This window comes from Haliotis asinina, chromosome 2 (assembly GCF_037392515.1).
Source record: "Haliotis asinina isolate JCU_RB_2024 chromosome 2, JCU_Hal_asi_v2, whole genome shotgun sequence".
NCBI classification, from domain to species: Eukaryota; Metazoa; Mollusca; class Gastropoda; order Lepetellida; family Haliotidae; genus Haliotis; species Haliotis asinina.
Genome location: NC_090281.1, coordinates 98,038,418 through 98,057,281, shown reverse-complemented (window position 1 = coordinate 98,057,281; position 18,864 = coordinate 98,038,418). Strand labels below are relative to the sequence as shown.

The 18,864-nt window shown below is 40.2% G+C and overlaps 1 protein-coding gene across 1 annotated transcript; it reads right to left on the bottom strand.

The window, feature by feature from the left end:
* Positions 1-3,618: 3,618 nt before the first annotated feature.
* Positions 3,619-18,707, bottom strand: LOC137272145 (uncharacterized). The gene is made up of 9 exons (XM_067804499.1): positions 18,692-18,707; positions 15,624-15,856; positions 14,934-15,124; positions 13,783-13,902; positions 13,163-13,267; positions 12,805-12,939; positions 6,410-7,132; positions 5,090-5,148; positions 3,619-4,418 (listed from the first exon to the last, which is right to left on the bottom strand). Exons 1-9 carry the CDS (start codon positions 18,705-18,707, stop codon positions 3,619-3,621), a joined length of 2,382 nt encoding a protein of 793 aa, XP_067660600.1.
* Positions 18,708-18,864: the final 157 nt, after the last annotated feature.

Sequence of the window (18,864 nt, the reverse complement as noted above, 5' to 3'; positions counted from 1 at the left end):
ACCCAGTAGCGTCTACCAACGTCTTTATTCCTCAACACACCGATCAGTGACTGAACACAAAGAAGTGTTTTCAATATATTACTGTTGCACTGAGAATATGCTCGCTCGGTGAATCGTAAGATTCTATAAAGGAACTTCTTTGCCTATTTATCCAGCTCATTGATTGTTAGACAGCTATAGTAGCCGTTCGTAGAACATACTGCACAGAAAGATATGCGATATTGTGTATTATTTGGCTTGTAAACAGGTTGGTGGTTTTACTATCAATGTGCGATCTTCTGATTGTGCGTAGGGGATACTCTGAGGGATCGAGTTCCAGTGTGTGACTGATCAGCATGTGGGAAGGGACACTGGCGGCCATTTTGTAGACATCGCGGTAATGACGGAGCAAGATTCGTCTCGGTCAGAAACTTTGGGTGGAGAAATCAAGAGTCTTGATTTATGTTTCATAAGTCAGCACCAGACCCATTGTTCTTGGTCTACACGGAGAAGTAGCCGTGTCAAATCTCATTTCAGAATCACATCCCAGTCTGTATCATATTCACCACTAACTGACTTTCGTGCTTCGATCAAAATTTCACCTAGAAAATTAGTTTTGACTTATTCTTCGTATTCATGATCAGAATATGTTGAGTTTAAAATGGTCGCTTTATTGCGCGTGCCTGAGAACACCGAGAAGTAACATTCCTTCCTCAAGTCACGATGAGTTGCCTCCCTTGGGCTGTTGCCGGACGACGTCGAAGATTATGGTTTAGTAACCTGAAAGTCACTCAGATGTGTATATAATTCGAAATTAATTTTCTGGGCAATGCCCAATTTGCAGTTATACATACCCGTTAAAAACACATGAAAAACTGAGGACGGGATGTTCTGGACGGGAACAGGTCAAACTGGCCACAGACAAAAAGTCAAAATGGGCACAGAAAAAGTAAAAACAAAGATACATTATTTTTTTCGTATTAATGAGCATTGTTCTTGAAATGCTTTATCAGTTGATATCTTGAGGTTGTAACTAATTTTATTATTTTGAGATTTTTTTACGATGAGACATTTCCTCTGCAATCCTTTGAGCTATTTAATTTCTTTTGCAAAGTTTTCTCAATTAATGCAAACAGATGTTTACATTTATAATTAAAATCAGCAACCAGAAACATTATTTTGCACCAGATATCAAAATCAATGTTAGTCGCACAATCTGGAAAGCCAACAAGTAGAAATGTAATCATAATACCGTCATCGTTTGCCCACAAGTTGACAAAGCAATCTACATATTACTTATATCAACTACACTTTCATACAACTAATCGAGGACCAGGACATCTTTATTGAGAGCTCGTCACCACACTTCAGGAGGCACAAATGAAAATGAAGGTAAGATGCATAGGTATTTACAACATAACAACTTATCCTTTAAATGGCTCGTCAGTTGCTGATCAGCGTGTGTTTAATTAAGATTTGAATACAGAAGTGCCTCGGTTAACTATGTAATTGATCAATTAGTTCTTAATCTCTGTGTTTATTATAATCGTTTTTATACATTTAAGGTGAAGGAAACTTTACTGGCAAGTCTACAAGAGCTTGGAAGCTCCATTGCTGAAAACTGACCACCGAGGTTGTAGGCGAATACTTACTACAAACGTGCGTGTACATGAAGAAAGAACCTACTTATACATCGCCGACTGAAAAAAGACTGTGTTCTAAGTTCACATTTTGCAAAAATAACTTATGACTATCATAGTTAAGCTAAGGTGTTATTCTATCTTCTGATAGATTGTACAAAATCAGATTTCAAGGTTTGCAGTCCATCTGCAAATTTAGTTTCAGTGACATAGAACACTCTGGTTTTCAGGCAACAACATGCCTTGTTATTTGTTGAAAATATGAATTGTTGATGTGCAAACAATAAACCAAATATTGTTTGATATGACTTCTTTTGTATTTTTATATCAAATAATACAACAAAGGAAAATGTTTAGAGCATGAAAATATGAAAAAAATAATGTGTGACCATTTTGACGTTTTCTTTCTAAAAGGTCTCTGACGTTTTGAACTAATGATCAAACTGTTCTACATTACACTGTGTGATGTTGAGAACAAGGTAGATTAGATGCTTCATTGACATTTTAGAAAATGCTATTTGACGAACATAAGGACATTTCAGGATTTCATATTCATTTATTCACACGAAGGTAGATTATACTACATTTGTGATAGCTCTGTTGTAGAAAGAATACATGGGCCTTCTAGTGTATTATTATTGCCACACTCGTTTATGGGTTGTCATTCTTGATTTTGACAGTTTTCAGGTAGGTCTATAAATCACCGTAGACCATTAATTTCGACAACCATCTAAGTTGTTTAATGTTTCGTACAAGCCGTGTTATTTTGTTTGAAAGTGAAAGTCATGCATATGCAAATTCACATGATACACTGATCACATTCCAAGAACCGTCACGCTCCATCGTCATAACAACTATGATCATAAGATGGTGCAAGTGGCAAACCTCTCAAAGTTATACTACAATTCCCTAACATTTGAAAGGGCATAATACAAGCAAATCTGCATTGTGATTGGTCAAATCATAAGAGTGTATCATTTATAATTATCCTTGACAGTTTCCACTTAAGACGAAACTTGATATTTATCAGTATTGCTTCCCAAATGGGTACACTTTGAGATGTCATCTTCAGGATTTCCTTGGGCGACATGAAACATTACTGTGTGTGTGTCGATTGAAGTAAATCACACTTAGTTTACCAGTTTTCGTAAAAACGATAATGTTGTGCACACCAGACACATGCAGCTCTTGTTCGAGTGTTTGCAAAATATTTGCTGTTGCTGAAATAGCGATAGCTGCTGAGTCCAACAAAATTAAATCAGTTCATGATGATCTCCAACTGAAATACACAATACACAAGAAATGAACTCATTCTTAAATATTGGAATCATAATAGCAACGTATTCACTGCCGTTCAGTGAACTACAGCATGCGCCACAAGTGTCTGTCATGCCAAACATCTTCTTGATGACACGCTTATAGTAATGCACGTTGCATTATACATTCTGTTATAAATAATTCTTAATCATTACCATGAACACAACTGCCTTCCCTTAACTTCTACAGAATTCCGTGACGTTAGATGAGAAAATATTTTTTAATTTAGCATTTGCCTCGTTATTATGACCTGTATTTCACAATAAAACGTATCTGTGAAAGCGTGGGTTCTAGTCACGAGCGAAACTTCACGGCGAGATTCCATGTGTGAGCCACAGATTGTTACCTGAGCATGATGACCTGCCGCATGGTCATGAAGCAAGGTGAGCGTATTCCTCTGTACCACCAGGTGTCGTCACAGACACATGCTGTTGTCACATATTAATTGTGTACCCAGGAAAACACTGGTGAAAGTGAAGACGGGAAATAGCTTTAAACTTCATTTGTGTCTTTAATGGGTTAAATTTGAATTTAGGTGTAGAACAGGGTGTTGATGTAAAACAAGGTATTGGTGTGAAACAAGGTGTTGGTGCAAAAACATTGTGTTTACTTAAACAGGATGAAGGTGTAAAACAGGGTGAGTAGGTGAGATATACTTCACACGGGAGTAGCAGTTTTACAGCTATTCCCGGCCCCCACAAACAGATCCCATGAAATGATTGATGAGGGAATCAACGACTAACGAGTTTGGATGTTGATCGTCGTTCTCTGTAGCCACCGTCAAATCCACATTATTTAAGAAAAGCACATTGTTCTCGAGACCCTTGAATGCGTCTCGCTGGATCATGTCGTATACAAACATCCAACAGTCGTCCAGAAACCCTATCCTCTTCCTGCCCTTGAAAGCATGCGTTCCTCGTATCGCCACCTTTACCCCAGGTGCACGTGTCACTAACGATTTGACGGATCGGGCAATTCGCTGGATGTGTGTTCTGAAAACCTCTGGGGGGAAGGAGTGAAAATGAAGGTATATATGAATGAGGAATATATCCCTTGAGGTACTCGGAATGGCATCCAGATAGGCGTGAGTTGCTCTGTTGTAAGACAGTTTGTCAAACCTGAATCCATGGAAGAATGGATACTCGTGAGGCACAAAGAGAAGCGTGATGTTCCAGGTCTTGTCCATTGTTACAGCTTGTTTGTGCCACTTGGAATTGTCCCATTCCTCTGTAACCAGTTTCAACCCTAAACGTTTGTTTAAATTAACGAACCACGCTCTAGAAGTTGAATCGCCATGGATCCAAAGTCTCCGGTTTTTCAGACATTTCCTGTATATTTGCGGATCAGCTGGAATTGTGTTTTCACAAATTAGAGACTTCCAGGAATTTTTGTAGAAGAAGCCAACAGGTGTTGATGCCTCCCAACTTTTCCACAAAGGGGTTTTGTTACATGGGACACTTGGCAAAGACACCGTCTCTTGCTCTGCAAGCAGATATCATTGCTTGAAGGACCAGTCACACAAAGTTATGACGAAGGTGGAGGGACAGAAATACACACCGTTGTCTGATGTTCGACATAATCGCAAAACACTACCTACATAAGGAATACCCAGGACCCAGTCTTAAACTTCGAAACAAACCTACGTTCGACACATCCATGTCTGAGAGTGCTTACATAGAGTCAAAATGTGAGGTTACATCTTTTATCATCGACAGTTGCGGGAAATGTACAAGTATGTGTTTCCCGATGTCAGTCTAGTGTTACGTACGGTGGCTTTCCCCTGATTATTCTGTATAGAATACAGATAGTCTCTCTCACTCAAATATTCTCACAAATATATATGACAAAGTGTGATACTTGAGTGAGTGAGTTTAGCTTTAAAGGCCGCACTCGGCAATATTCCAGCTACATGGCGGCGGTCTGTAAATAATCCAGTAATCAACAACATGAAGATCGATCTGCGCAATTGAGAACCGGTTACATGTATCAACCAAGTCAGCGAGCCTGACCACCAGATCCCGTTAGTCGCCTCTTACGACAAACATAGTCGCCTTTTATGGCAAGCATGGGTTGCTGAAGGCCTATTCTACCCCGGGATCTTCACGGGTCGTGATACTTGGTCTTGTAACTGTCAGCTTATGACGGGGACATACTTGCAGTTGCCTTCACTGTGATCACAACAGCTGTGGGGATGTTTTGATGTAACAGGTGTCTGAAACATAGGGTTGAATGTATTTTATGAAATTTCGAAATACATATTTCAACATGATGATAAATACAGTTATAGATAAACAATTTCGTCAGAACGTTTCGGAGAAAACCAACCTGGAAGGCATTACTCTGTTATGAGTGAATGTGGCCATAGGTCACTTTCAGCAATATTCCAGCAAAATCAGGACGGGAGATACACTGCACCCAAGTGAGGAACCGAACCCTGGACATTGGCATGACAGCAAACACTTTAACCACTTGTCTATCCCATGATCCCAGTTACGTTGGAATATACACCATATCGCGATAATCAGTCTGTTGTATCAAGAGAGCCATTATGCTGAATTAGTGTCATTAAACGAATCGTATAAGGTCACATGGACTCACTTAAGAAATTTCATCATGCGCGAAATATCAACAGTTCAGAAACTCTCCGCTAGACGTTATCATGTTGCACAGTCTACTGACATTCATCGTGTATTCAACGACAGGTGGATGGTAGTGTGACCACCCGCACTGTCTACATCATATCTACACAACCATTATGTTGGATTTATATGATATCTAGACAGCCATTATGCTGGATTAACATTATACCTAGATAACCATTATGTTGAATGAACATAATATCTTGATAACCATTATGTTGAATGAACATCATGTCTTGATAATCATTATGTTGAATTAATATGATATCTAGACAACCATTATGTTGAATTAACATCATATTTTGAGAACCATTATGTTGAATGAATATCATACCTTGATAACCATTATGTTGAATGAATATCATATCTTGAGAACCATTATTTTGAATTAACATCATATCTTGAGAACCATTATGTTTAATGAACATCACATTTTGATACCCATTACGTTGAATTAGCATAAACTCGAGATAGTCAGATTACCAGTTTGTCAAACTTAATATCATATCGCGTTAGGTATAGTCAGGACGGCGCGATAACCACAACCAGCATTAGGAAACCAGCAGAAAACATGTACATAACTAGACAATACGATTAGCCACTGTAACCCAACATTCGTCAATACTGAAATCAATGGCATGCATGTTGAATTACCACTTTTAAATTCACTTATTAATTCCAGCCACGTTGACAGCACCAGGGTTGGGCTGGATTCTATCGGCTCGAGTCGGAAAACTTATTGCAACATCTGCATGTCATAATTCTCGACAGATTGGCCATTTGAGTCTGTCTGTGCAAAATATACCATTATGAATAAATGAATGAACGTAGTACCGTTTGAAGAATTTCGCTTCGTGTGACGTGAACAGAGTCGACTGATAACCTTCTTCACGAAGTCCTGTTAAGTCGTAACACAACAACTTCCGGTGTGATGGTTTCCCACAATACCAGGGGAGACCGTAATTCTCGGCCGTCAAGTTACAGACGTCCGCATATCCTTGGATATGTGGTATCGGCAGGCACAAAGTTTCCTCTGTAACGCCGTCGCTCTCAAACCTTGCCGATATGTTCCTCAGTGTGTAGTCATCGAGATATCTCCTATAGAATATATCCACGTTTTCTTTACGACTAGCAATGCTGGCCTCGAGTTTTGGACTTCCGGTCCAGAGAGCTCGGAGAGTTCCTGTGTAGGTGCCGTCTTTGTTGTCGGTGACAACACCTGCTGCGCGTGCTTCTTTTGACGTTTCTCTCATCCACACTCTCACGTTATCACCTCCCTTGGTTTTACGTCGTTTGTACTCGTCGAAAAGTTGGATTGTCACAGAAATTGTGTCTCCTAGTTTAAAGTCCGTTTTAGATGAAGAGAGATGCATCTTTGAATTAGGAGCATACGAACAGCTTTTGGGGTCCGTCTGTGCAATGATACTCGCTAAGAGCTTTCCTTTTACTGCCTTCAAATCAGATAGGGTTTTCCTGTCCACAGACATCGGGCCTTGCCAGTCACTTGAGGGTCGAAGATCGCCATTGACATTTAGCTTTGGAAGAGACGAGTTCTGTCTGAGAACAAACCAAAATAAGTCCTAGATGAATACGATCAAAGAAAAAAGAAAATCTAAGAGGAGTTGTATATTACATGTAACCATGACAAATAACGATCACAATTCTCTAACAAGGACTAACAATTTAGCAATTTTTGAGAGGCGCGTGAACATGAAAGCAAGACATCACTATCTGCCATCAAGATCCCATGGTGGCTAAACCTTGGCAAATTCAGTTGGCTACAAATGACAACCTCCCTACTCAACCCATTATTAGGCACTGTCCAAAACCAAGATGGTGAAGTCCTGAGACGAAGGGTGACATGGGATTCATAAGGCAACGGTGGTCTGTATTGTAAGCATAGGAACCTCAAACCTCATTACCAACAGGAAAAAGTTGATTACAAAATATTGAAGAATTGTTACTTTATGCAATACTCGGGGATTGTTTTCACTATCTACGTCAAAATCCATCTATACAAACACTGAGACATGAATATTTTCCTTATTGTTACTGTAAATGCCCATCTGTAGAAACGTTAAAACGCCTTATTAATTGTTCTTGTGTGTCCTTACTGGTGAGAAAAGCCAGAAATGTAAAAGCTGGCCTAACAATATTTTAGTAGAAGCAGGACAATCTGATGTACATTTTGGCAAATGTATACATGTATACTACTCTGTATCAATTCAGGTGACTTATTTGTACAAACTATGTTCTGCTCTGTTGTTGCTATCGTCGAGCGCTGAAACAAAGGGAGATTGGCTAACGCACCAATTTGCACCCCGTATTTAAAAAGGTTTGTGATTAACATGTTATGTAATAAATAGATATGGTACATATTCACCCAGGTGTTCAGGATGGTGAAAGGGTGGTGGCGGCACATCACGGGTTAATGAATCAATAACTATGTCAGCATTTGTGCAATTGCTACTCATACACGTGTCTGTCAATTTCCCTACACGCCTTCCTCGTAACAAATAGTGAACTGTGTCAATATTTAGCAGGTAGTTTGTTAAACTACTTGGTATTTTTAGGGCATACGTTCTGCAAAAATCTGACGCAGTTGGTCTGATGTCTAGGATATGATCAGCGTCTCACTGAGTCTTTTACGTTTATTAGTTTTCGAGTTAGATTGCAAATCATGGGGGCCGCTTTCAGGCGCGTAGGAAGCCATTTTCTTCGTCTAATCCGATAGGTAGCAAAGCTTATATTTAGATAGTATTGAGAGCTTGCCCAACCTTTACTGCAACAATCATATGTAAACCCGGACTCATTTATAATGGTAGCTACGGCTCTGGCTTTTGAGGCAAATGGACTGTAAGTTTGGTTTGTATTGGGCTTTCGTGTTTGCACAAAAGGAATTGGACAGCCTGGATAATGGTAATGTTCATGGACTGTAAGACAGAAATCTCCAACAATCTTCGTACTCACCGGAACACTAGCACAGACAGACAAATACTAAGCACTCCCAGCATGGACACAAAGGGAAAAACGACTTTCATCCGCATGGTGGCCGGTGACTGGAACGGCAGTTAGTCTCAATACGCTGAACACCACAAATAAATTTTAAATCTCAGTTTTCCTTGGTTAAAGCAATTTCACAATAATGTGATTCTTCTGTGATTCGGCACGCTTGGCTTAGCGCGTATATGCCTTTACGTTCAACCTGGTCATTCGTGACCCGCTCGTGTCAGTCCGTGATAAGGCGAATAGCGGGTTACACCTGGAGAAATCTCCGTTTTCATTGGTCGAGATATGTCAGGAAAGAATCACAGGGCCGTATTGACCTGCTGAGGGTCAACTGTGTAGTGACAAGATTTATGCATCATGCGCCAGTAATCATATTATCATTCAGCTCATTGGACGTGCTGCACGCCTGGCTACACGTGTAAATGTTGCTTTCGTTATATTTACATGCAGTGGTACTAGTTTCAATGCCTTAGAATCAGTTTCAGCGCCATGGTACAAGTTTCAGTGTATCAAGTACACTGGTACCGTGGTATCAATTTTAATACCGTGATATCGGTGTTAATGCCGTGGTACCAGTTTTAATTCCGGGATAGCGGTTACAATGCCATGGTACCAGTGTCAATGCCATCGTATCAGTAACATGTCTAGTGCCGTGGTGCTGGTTTCAATAGCCTGGTACCGCCTGGTACCAGTAATATACCAATGCGATTGTACCAGTTTCAACACCGCGGTACCAGTTTTGCGAAAGCCTGGTGTCACACATTTTCGAAGATTTCATGTAAGTTTCATCGGTATTTTACCTTTAGCGCCCCATATTTTTGTTTGTCGAGGCGACCGTGAATGGGCACTGTCACTGGCATCAACATTCTATATTCTGTATTCCATAAGATGCATGGGTTTCAGCGTGTTCACATTTTGTAAAAGCCGATATATCAAAGGCTCATGTGTCTTCTCATCAATGCTGTGTAGCAGATGACACGATAACACATAGGAATTAAGTTTAACCCAAATCAATCAGTTTGTGACCTTCATGCTTGTGAAAACACGGTTTTCCTTTCGAGAGAGTGAGTTTACTTTTACGCCGCACTGAGCAATATTCCAGCAATATGGCGGCGGTCTGTAAATAGTCGAGCCTGGATCAGACAAATCAGCAACATGAGCATCGTATTTGGAGTACGATGTATCAACCAAGTCAGCGAACCTGACCTACCGATCCCGTTAGTCTTACGAAGATCTTACTGAAGATCGATCGAATCCCGAGTTTTGATGGTTCGTTGTTCTGACTCAAATAGACCAGTGATTTTAGTTCGTTATAACCATACTTCGTTGGTTGCATTTCGACTACAAAACAGTAAACGGCTGTGACCAAACAAAGAGGTTTTATCCGTCTTGTGCTCGTCATTAACATTGTGTACTGTACGTACAACAAAAAGAGCTGCTAGACTGGAATGAGCTTCTTGCAGACAGTCTACAGTATATGAAAAGGCCATGTGAAAACATGGCCGGGCAGTCTGGATGACAGGTTACTGTGACAGAAGGAACTTATTGTCTTTTCCACTTTGTGCATTTTACCAATGACAGCATCACGCATTGACCTCATCCCCTCCGAAAGACATTCGACAAGTTCATCTCCATGTTTGGCATATTATGTTTCCGCAGATTTTAAAGCTGTAGTTTTAATCAGTAAAAGGCAGTTCATGATATCTAGGCCCATATATAAAAAGGGTTGCTGTTATCAACAAAGGAGAAGTGAATTGTGATTATATATTTTGCAGGTTGGCAGTAAAACTGAGGTGGGGTTTTATTTAGTGATCTGCCAAGTCCACGCTCACAGTCATAGTAATACGTAACATTAATGTAGCCACCATTTACTTTGACAACATACGGCTTTACTTTCAAACGGCTTTACGGCTTGTGGTCAATCAAACAGAGCAAGAGCTACCCGAAACAGTTAAATAAAAACGCTCCTCTCGACACTGGCATCGGAGAACTAATAAATCAGATTCTTGGGAAAGGGAGACACTGAAAAAAAGTAATACTTTTCTATATTTACCCCCAAAATATTAGCCTTGAAAATATTAACTTTTTGGGGTAAATATTTTATATACGAACTTATTTTGTAAATCGTCATGTGTTTTTATCCGCTCGGTATTACATGCTGTAATTATTTTGTTTCAGCAGCATAACTCCAAAACCATTCAGATATGTCATCTTCGGATGACTCTTGTCATGTGGATGCGGTGGTACCGTAGTACTCAGTCCGTTGGGGTGGGGCCTTGAGAAGAGAACCGTGAGGGTTAAAGGTAAGATACGCTGATATGGTATATTGTGGTAATCGTATTATTTGAACGGACTATAACCCTGGTTTGACAGAAAAAGTGAACTGCAACTGCTTTTCTTACTAGAAAAGAAAGAAATTTTATTGTCTGTGGATGGAGCTTCGACATCCTTGAGTTGTTTCTCATCCATGTTTCATTATAAAAGAAACCAAGTGGTTGTAATCACAAATTCACCCTGGCAGTTGTATATCAGCGGTTCCGTAACCTGGCAGTTGTATGTATATCAGCCGTTCCGTAACCTCGTTATTCCGCTTCTCCTGGAATAACATGAGTTGGTGACGAATGCTTATTTTAACACTCATCCAAATGCCTACCTTGTATGAATTAACTCTCTATCCACCAACAGCAGAAGAAAACTGACACGTGTTCACAGTACATTGTTGACACATGCATGTCACCAATACGAATATAACTGATCTAAGACTTGTATGATAATGAGGTCGGGCGTACATGATCTGTCTGTCTGTCTGTCTGTCTGTCCATCCATGGCTGGAGGCAAGGAAAAGGATTGAGATCAGGTACTGGAAGACAAGATAGGTATACTGGAACGGTAGTCGACCTTCTCGGTGTAACGTTTTCCCTACGACCATGCCTCTCTGTAATGCACACACCCCAAATTTTAATGACCAGATTTACCTCACATTCTGAATCTCCATTCTTCATGGGGATCCTTCTCTATTGAAACCAAGCTTGTTTCTGTCAGAATTAGATATTTTCAAACCCCAGTGTTGCGTGTGGCAGAGCCCTGTGAACAGTACAGGACCAAACGAGAGATTGTACACCATTGAAAAGAAAGGTCAAACATAAATTTCTCAAGAGTTTATTTTCCAAACATATATATGATTATGTTTCTTGTCTGCCTTCCAATATCATACTTCAGCTTACTGAGAATATTTAAGCTGGCTACCACTTTCTTGAAAACGATATGTTGTGAGGACCCGGCCAGCGGATCCCGGCAAGCAATGGGAGGCAACTCTGGCACATTGCGTACTTCATAGTTCAATTATGCTTGTGTTTTCCACAAACATGACGGCTAAAATGAAACTTTGTATAAAGATTCATTACATCTGTCCTAATCACTCGCCATATCCATGGACCAAATGAGTAATACTTGAATATTAATCCAAATGAGTGTGTTCCATTCACACAAAACTGAATGTATAGTATCTAAACACATAAACTCTTTCTTCTGGGTAGCATCTATTGCATTAAGCTAAATAGTATGTATTTTGGGAGTTGTTCAACACTGATTTCAGCAATGCTGCAGCTATATGACGGATCTATGTAAATAATCGAGTCCCGACCAGACAATCACGTGATTGACAGCACAGCTCGATGAGACGAGTACCATTTTAACCGGATGATTTCGAGCCAATAAGACGTGCTTTCCTGATATTTGCGGACTATCGTGAAATGAAGGGCCATACTGTTTATTCCATCTTCAGCGCTGTTTTCTAAGAATGTCTTTAATCTGTTGGCTGAAATATTATAATGATATTATGGTTAATAAAAACATTGGTATTACACTGGGACCCGACAAACTCCAAGTGTCATGAACAATAAGGAATTTACTAAGAACATATAGGAAATCTAACATTAAAATGAAATGAAGATTCTGATGAACATTTTCAGCTGAAATGGAGGTATATATATAGGTGTGTAACACTACTCGCCGAAGGAGGACAGGAACTGTCAGCTGTATCTACACTTCAAATGGCAGACAAAGAATTTGTCTTCAATGACTATATATATTGTCAAAGCTTCCTGAACCTGGCGTCTCTCACGTTACAAATAAGTTTAATGTTTTTTTAAATAGTTTTTAATGTATGTGAAGGGGTATCTGTATTCATATATTTATGACGCATGTTGCCCATGACTTACGCATAATAGTCCTGGTTATAAGACACTGTCTTCCATATAAATATCCGTTTAATCTCAGTCTTTTCTAGGCTGTAGCGGAGGCTTGTAAGGCCCTCGTACCGCGCTCGTCGCCAGGCTTCAAACAGCAAGTATATCCTATAAATAGTTATGCAAAAATAATATATAACTTCAACATAGCTTGACATCTACAACAATGTGGGACAACGCATTCAGTTATCGATAGTTCAAAGTGGATTGTCAATACCACGATTAGCATGCTTCTACTGTGATATACGAATACCTATCTCCTACTGTTCTAGTTCAGGAGATTATACCTGTACATGATAGTATTAGGTTAGTCATGGATTTGTTGTCTTACCCTCTTGGGTTTTCTTCATTGTGGTCGTCCCGTGGGTGTGTGAGACTGCGAAATGCACCAAACATTGTTGGCGGTTCCAGTGGCTCGCCATTCAGGAATCTAAGTCTGTGGAAGATAATGTATTAGAACCTGTCGTCCATGCAGAGTGTACACCTAAATACAAAGAGGTGTCACACACTATCACAGAACTCGACACAATATACATTTTTATTATCTTCATCATGGTACAACAGACCTGAACATGATTATGCACTTGCAGTTACTGATGACGTCATCTCTGACATGTATGATCATGGAAATGCTTTCATGCTCTGTTTGTACATACAAATGGTGGAATGACCTGTATGCCTGCCACTTCCATTCGGTGTTTTCCTTATGTATTCCGATACAGTCGTATAAGATTGCTACACTGTTCTCGGTTTTAAAGCCTTCGCATGGCACATAACCGACTAACCCTACAGTTCTATGTTTTAGTAGAACCAATAATTATGGAACGTGTTCTCCTGTTGTTTTATAAATGATGTACCAGAAAAAGTCTGCTCAGTTAAAAACCATCAAGAAACGAAAAGTATTTTTAACATTAGTTTCTGTTGGCAAAGAGGTAACATACTTGAGTATACCTTTTGAAAACATCGTTGTCTTCAAAGCCCCAACCGAAGTAAAGGTTCGAGTATCCATTGATGGCTTCAAAAACTCTCTTTGGGAATGACAAAACCCCTCCTGCGTAGAATGGTCGATAGCTGCAACCAAATAAAGACAAATGTTTAGAATATGTACGAAGTACGCCAGTGAGGAACAACGACTCCGTTCAACATATGATGGATGGGTGAGTTGTGTTTTACGCCGCTTCTACCAATATTCTCACATAGTATCCGTGTGGGGAATCGAACCCGGTTTCGGCGTGACGAGCAAACGCTTTAACACTAGTCTACCTTATCACCCCACCACCATAGGGAAACAAAATTTATCTACAGCGCGCTTGCTGCACCGTAGACACTGACCAGAACTGATGCCTTAAACCATCAATGTGTAACACTTATAGAGCTAATTGTAACTAATACTACACACCGAGGGTGATACCTTTGCACACATACATGGCGGGCGCGTTTGTGGGATCTTAGATTTGCCTTGCTGTATTAGCACTGCACTGCTCTGTGGATGCATGTGCACGATGCACATCTCGTGCTTCCGTGTTTCCCCATTGGGAAGTTAGCAAACTGATATATCTGAAACAGTGCCCGGTGAAATAGTGTACGATCAGCATGTATACTCAACGGATCTCATTTCAGTCGTACAACTAGGGGCGGTAGTGTAGCCTAACGTTCGCTCATCGCGTCGAAGACACGGGTTCGGTTCCCCACATCGACACAGAGTGTGAAGCCCATTCCATGTATCCACGCAGCGTTATTGCTGGAATGTTGCTAAGGGCGCGGTAAAACAGATCACTCACGATCATGAGTTACAATGAAAGAACCATGCTACGGAACAATAACGATGTTGAAAAGAAGAAAGACCTTCAGTTTAAGAATACATCGCATCAATATTTCATAGTCGTGGAAATCTTTAATGAACATATAAATAAAAACAACATTGAAGATCAATGAAGGGAATAAATATATTAGCTGAACAAGAACGACCAAAATAATTTTAAATTATGCCGTTCAAGGACATTCCTTGCTAATATTTGAGCCAAGTGATCTGTTCTGTAATTGAGACACTATGTTACATCAGATACTATGTCATGACATGTACTATAGAGAGCTGTACTCACGTGTAGTTGAAGGCTGAGATGGAGGACGACAGGTGATACGAGCGGTTAGTCAGACACTCGTACGGGACGAGGCTGCTCTCTGGCACCATGTCCACGTCGTGGAAGATGAAGCAGTCGAAATCGCCGTGATTTTGTGCTTCTTTGAAGCCAATGTTCATCAACATCGCCCTATTGAATTTGACACCAGCAACCTAAAAAAGACCGATTGACATATGGTGGAAACTTCATTTCGGATATTATAAAACACAAACTGTAGACGAAATATGTAAGTACAGTGTCTCTCAGCACACTGCCGTCAATAATTTCGTGTGCTGTAGACTTTCCAGATAACGAGGCTTCAATGTGATGCTAAGGTCTACTGTTTTCTGTTTACCAAATATTGTTTGTCTTGCAACAACTATCCAGTTTATGGCGACTTATTCTATGGCCTGTATGGGTATAGAAGATGACTGAAGCCCATTTCTGGCTTCCCCAAGCAGCCATATTGCTGGAATGTGTGGTATATGCGGCACAAAACAATAACCACTCGCTCACTCACTCACTCGAAAGTCTACGCCAGACGCACTAGGAATATTGAGGGCAACAGCTAGTCTGTCTCACAGTGCCTGAACTACATTATTTTCCATATTACCAAGCCCTCCCTCCACTGCTAAAGCCCTAAATGAAGCAAGGCTAGATTTCCCCAAATACCAATTCTGTGACGAAGATGGTGAAGTCCAGAAGTTTCTTGACGAGGCGAGGGATGAGGTTGTTGAGTAGGATACGGAGGTGTTGGTGCCGGTCTCGGAATGGAATTATGATTGCAATTTTTTGCTTCCGTGTACAATTAACAGGCTGCGAATGGCCATCTTTCATGAAATGCATGTATTTGGTTTCTAAAGTTTCGATCGAAACATCTCCTTCATCGACCCCAGCATTTGCATCTGAAAGATAACATTAATTTTCAAAACGTATGTAATCATTAGGTTTACATTAGTCGTGCAGTGCTAACAACTCTGACATGTTTATAATGGTGAATCCATGAACGGTAACACACACCACACCCAGCTCGCTATGGCTTCTACCTCTATAATCTACAATAAACTGGAGTAGGTATTACTGAACATACCACTTAATATTCGCTTATTCGTTGCTTATTTGTAATACATTCATTGATAAGATGCATACCTGGTAAGTGACCCCCTAACAACGCTGATCTAAGAACTCACATATCAATATCGGACTTGACCACCATTCGTATTGATACAGGCGAGGGAGCGACTGAAGACACCACACGCTGAAACAAACTGAATGTTTATGTCGAGTTGTTGATGAAACATCCACCTGTTAATGCGGCATGTTTGCATGGATACACCAGTCGAATTTAATTGTCTTGTTGGCATGAAGTCCTACGATCGACCACTCACAAGTGTTGTATTGTGTTTCAATGATCACTGAAGGTCTGTCAGTTTCTTTTTGTATCATTACTGAAGAATTAAAAAAAGAAAATGAACAAAAAACAAATAAAACAAAACAAAAAAGCAAAAACAAAAAACAAAAAACCAAAAGCAAAAGAACATAAATGCGGAAACAAAAACAAAAGAAGGAAACTCCCAAAAATGTGGAGAACCATCCAATCTGCGCCGTGCAAATTGATAACTTTCAATTTTATACATAGTAGTCTGTCCTCTCTGCCCTCCTCGTCACACACACAAGTATACAGGTAATATCTTGTTCTTACACACATACACACACACACACACACACCACGTACTCACACACATCATGTTCCTACACACACACACCATATACTCACACACAGATCATGTACTTAAGCACACACCATGTACTTACACACATACCGTTTACTCATACACATACCATGGACTCACATATGCGATGGAGCCATTCTTGCTGACGTCTTTCATGTAGTTTTACAAGAAAATTGCCACGTGTTGTGTGCAGTGGATTGCAAACATCGTGACGCAGAGGTCCGTGAGTGTAATGTAAAACATTTTGGAACTAATTTTATTAAATTTAATCAAATGTAAGCAGATGTCGAAAACATTCACAAGCTACAAGCATAAACTCACAAACACATGCATGGACGTGCAACCTACACTGTGAAAGCATATATATATATCTTCACATTACAAGAAAAAATTACTCACAGAGATCTCGAATCCTTATCGGGCACAGCGGCAGACTTGTGTTTGTGAAACTGTAAGCGTTATTCCGTTTCACAAATCTGTCACCACTGTTGAACTTTGTTTTCACACTTTTTAGTGTACTATTCCCACTAAACATGAGAAAAAGGACGTGCACCACCAAAAGGGCCATGCATGTACTAAATAATATGACTGACGCTCTTCTTCGGGCCATCTGCACCAATATCGTAAAATGGTATAGATTAACATGAACCAGCATCGCAATCAGACAGAAGTCTGTGTTCTACGGAGCGTCATTTGTTAGTTTTACATCTGTCGAAGAGTCCTGATCTCTCACCTGTTTCATTGATTCATCCGCCAGCTGTCGCCAGCGGTAGAATAGCCACCTACTACGTACAAACTGCAAGATCCTTATCCGAGAACACGTTACACGGCGCAGTCTTCTTCACGTTGTGTTGCTACTCTGAGTTGTCACAAACAGTTCTCACCCAGTAGACGAACGACAGCAGCAAGCCTGGATTAATTGTTTTCCGTGCACATTTTAAACGTGTCATAATTGTACAGGAGATTATTATTTTGAAACACAACATATTTCTCAGATGCTTCATTGCAGTATTCTGAAGGATAAGAAACTTTGGAAATTTTGAAAAGATAGGGAGCATACACTGAACATTGTCTCGACGTGCGATACAATGTGGCTCTTAAATTACTTCAGCTTGGCCTTCCGACCCCGTTAGTCACCTCGTATGTGAAACACTTGTTGTTGAATTCTAGCCTGGATCATCGCAAGTTTCCCAACATGTATAAACAATTACATAGCTAGATTGTCGCTTGAAGCCATGTATGGGATGTCTGCTCCCCCTTGACCTCTGTCCGTCCAGTGCGAGGCCAGAGAAAAGTGTCGTGTCTGTGTGTTCCCGGAGTGTATAGCTAGTATATATTGTTTACACTGGGGATAAAAGAAGTAGTTCTATAATTTGACTTTGGGTGTACTCTTGTGTAACCGTGCATTCCAATACAGGTAAAAAGGAGGGAGGAATGGTTCCACTGATTAGAGCAAAAAAGCGAAGTCAGCACCAATCGGCTACCGCTCCATTTGGGAATTTCAGAAATGGCAGTTTGCTCACGCATGCCATTCATTAGTATAGAAACGCAGTTATGTCCACGTGCTTCTCTTGTCAATATCTGGTTTGTAAATTAAAGTGTAACAGCTTCGCTGTTCATTGTTAAGCTCTTGTTAGGTTCTCTCATCAATATTTTATTTAGTTCTTGTGAGGTCATGTGTGGACGTTTGTCAAACGCATCTTTCAGGGAAGGGAGACCACTCTTTAGGCTTTAGTCCACTATACCTTTTACTCCTATGTACGGATATTGTCGCGAAAAAAGGGAAACCCAACTGGTTTTAGGCTGTTACTCTGTATTCCTAATATTGACGCAACTGATAATAGCCTGTGTCCAAACATACTCCATCGGCCTCATTGGGAGTTCAATGGGTTGCATGTTCAGTCGCAAAATCGGACAAAACCTAGAAAAAATACGAAGAGTCTATGAAAACAATAGATAAGACTATTTGGTTGGTCAGCCTGGTATGACGACGGCAGGTCGACTCACCTGGCTTCAAGTACATGTGCTGCCAACACTTCGAGGGGTCTTCCGAAAGATGTTATATTCTTGATTCTTCTATATGTTGAGATATATAAAGGAATATGATAGCCATAGAAAAGATGAAATCTGCCATCGTATCAAATGTCTCAAAATATATTGGTGACATGACTACCCGAAAA

Excerpts from the sequence above, each read along its gene's own strand:
- LOC137272145 (XM_067804499.1), bottom strand. Across the intron at positions 13,903-14,933 it reads ATCTCAGCCTTCAACTACAC|CTATCGACCATTCTACGCAG; the intron begins GTGAGTACAGCT and ends ATTTGGTTGCAG. Across the intron at positions 13,268-13,782 it reads GACAACGATGTTTTCAAAAG|ACTTAGATTCCTGAATGGCG; the intron begins GTATACTCAAGT and ends TATCTTCCACAG.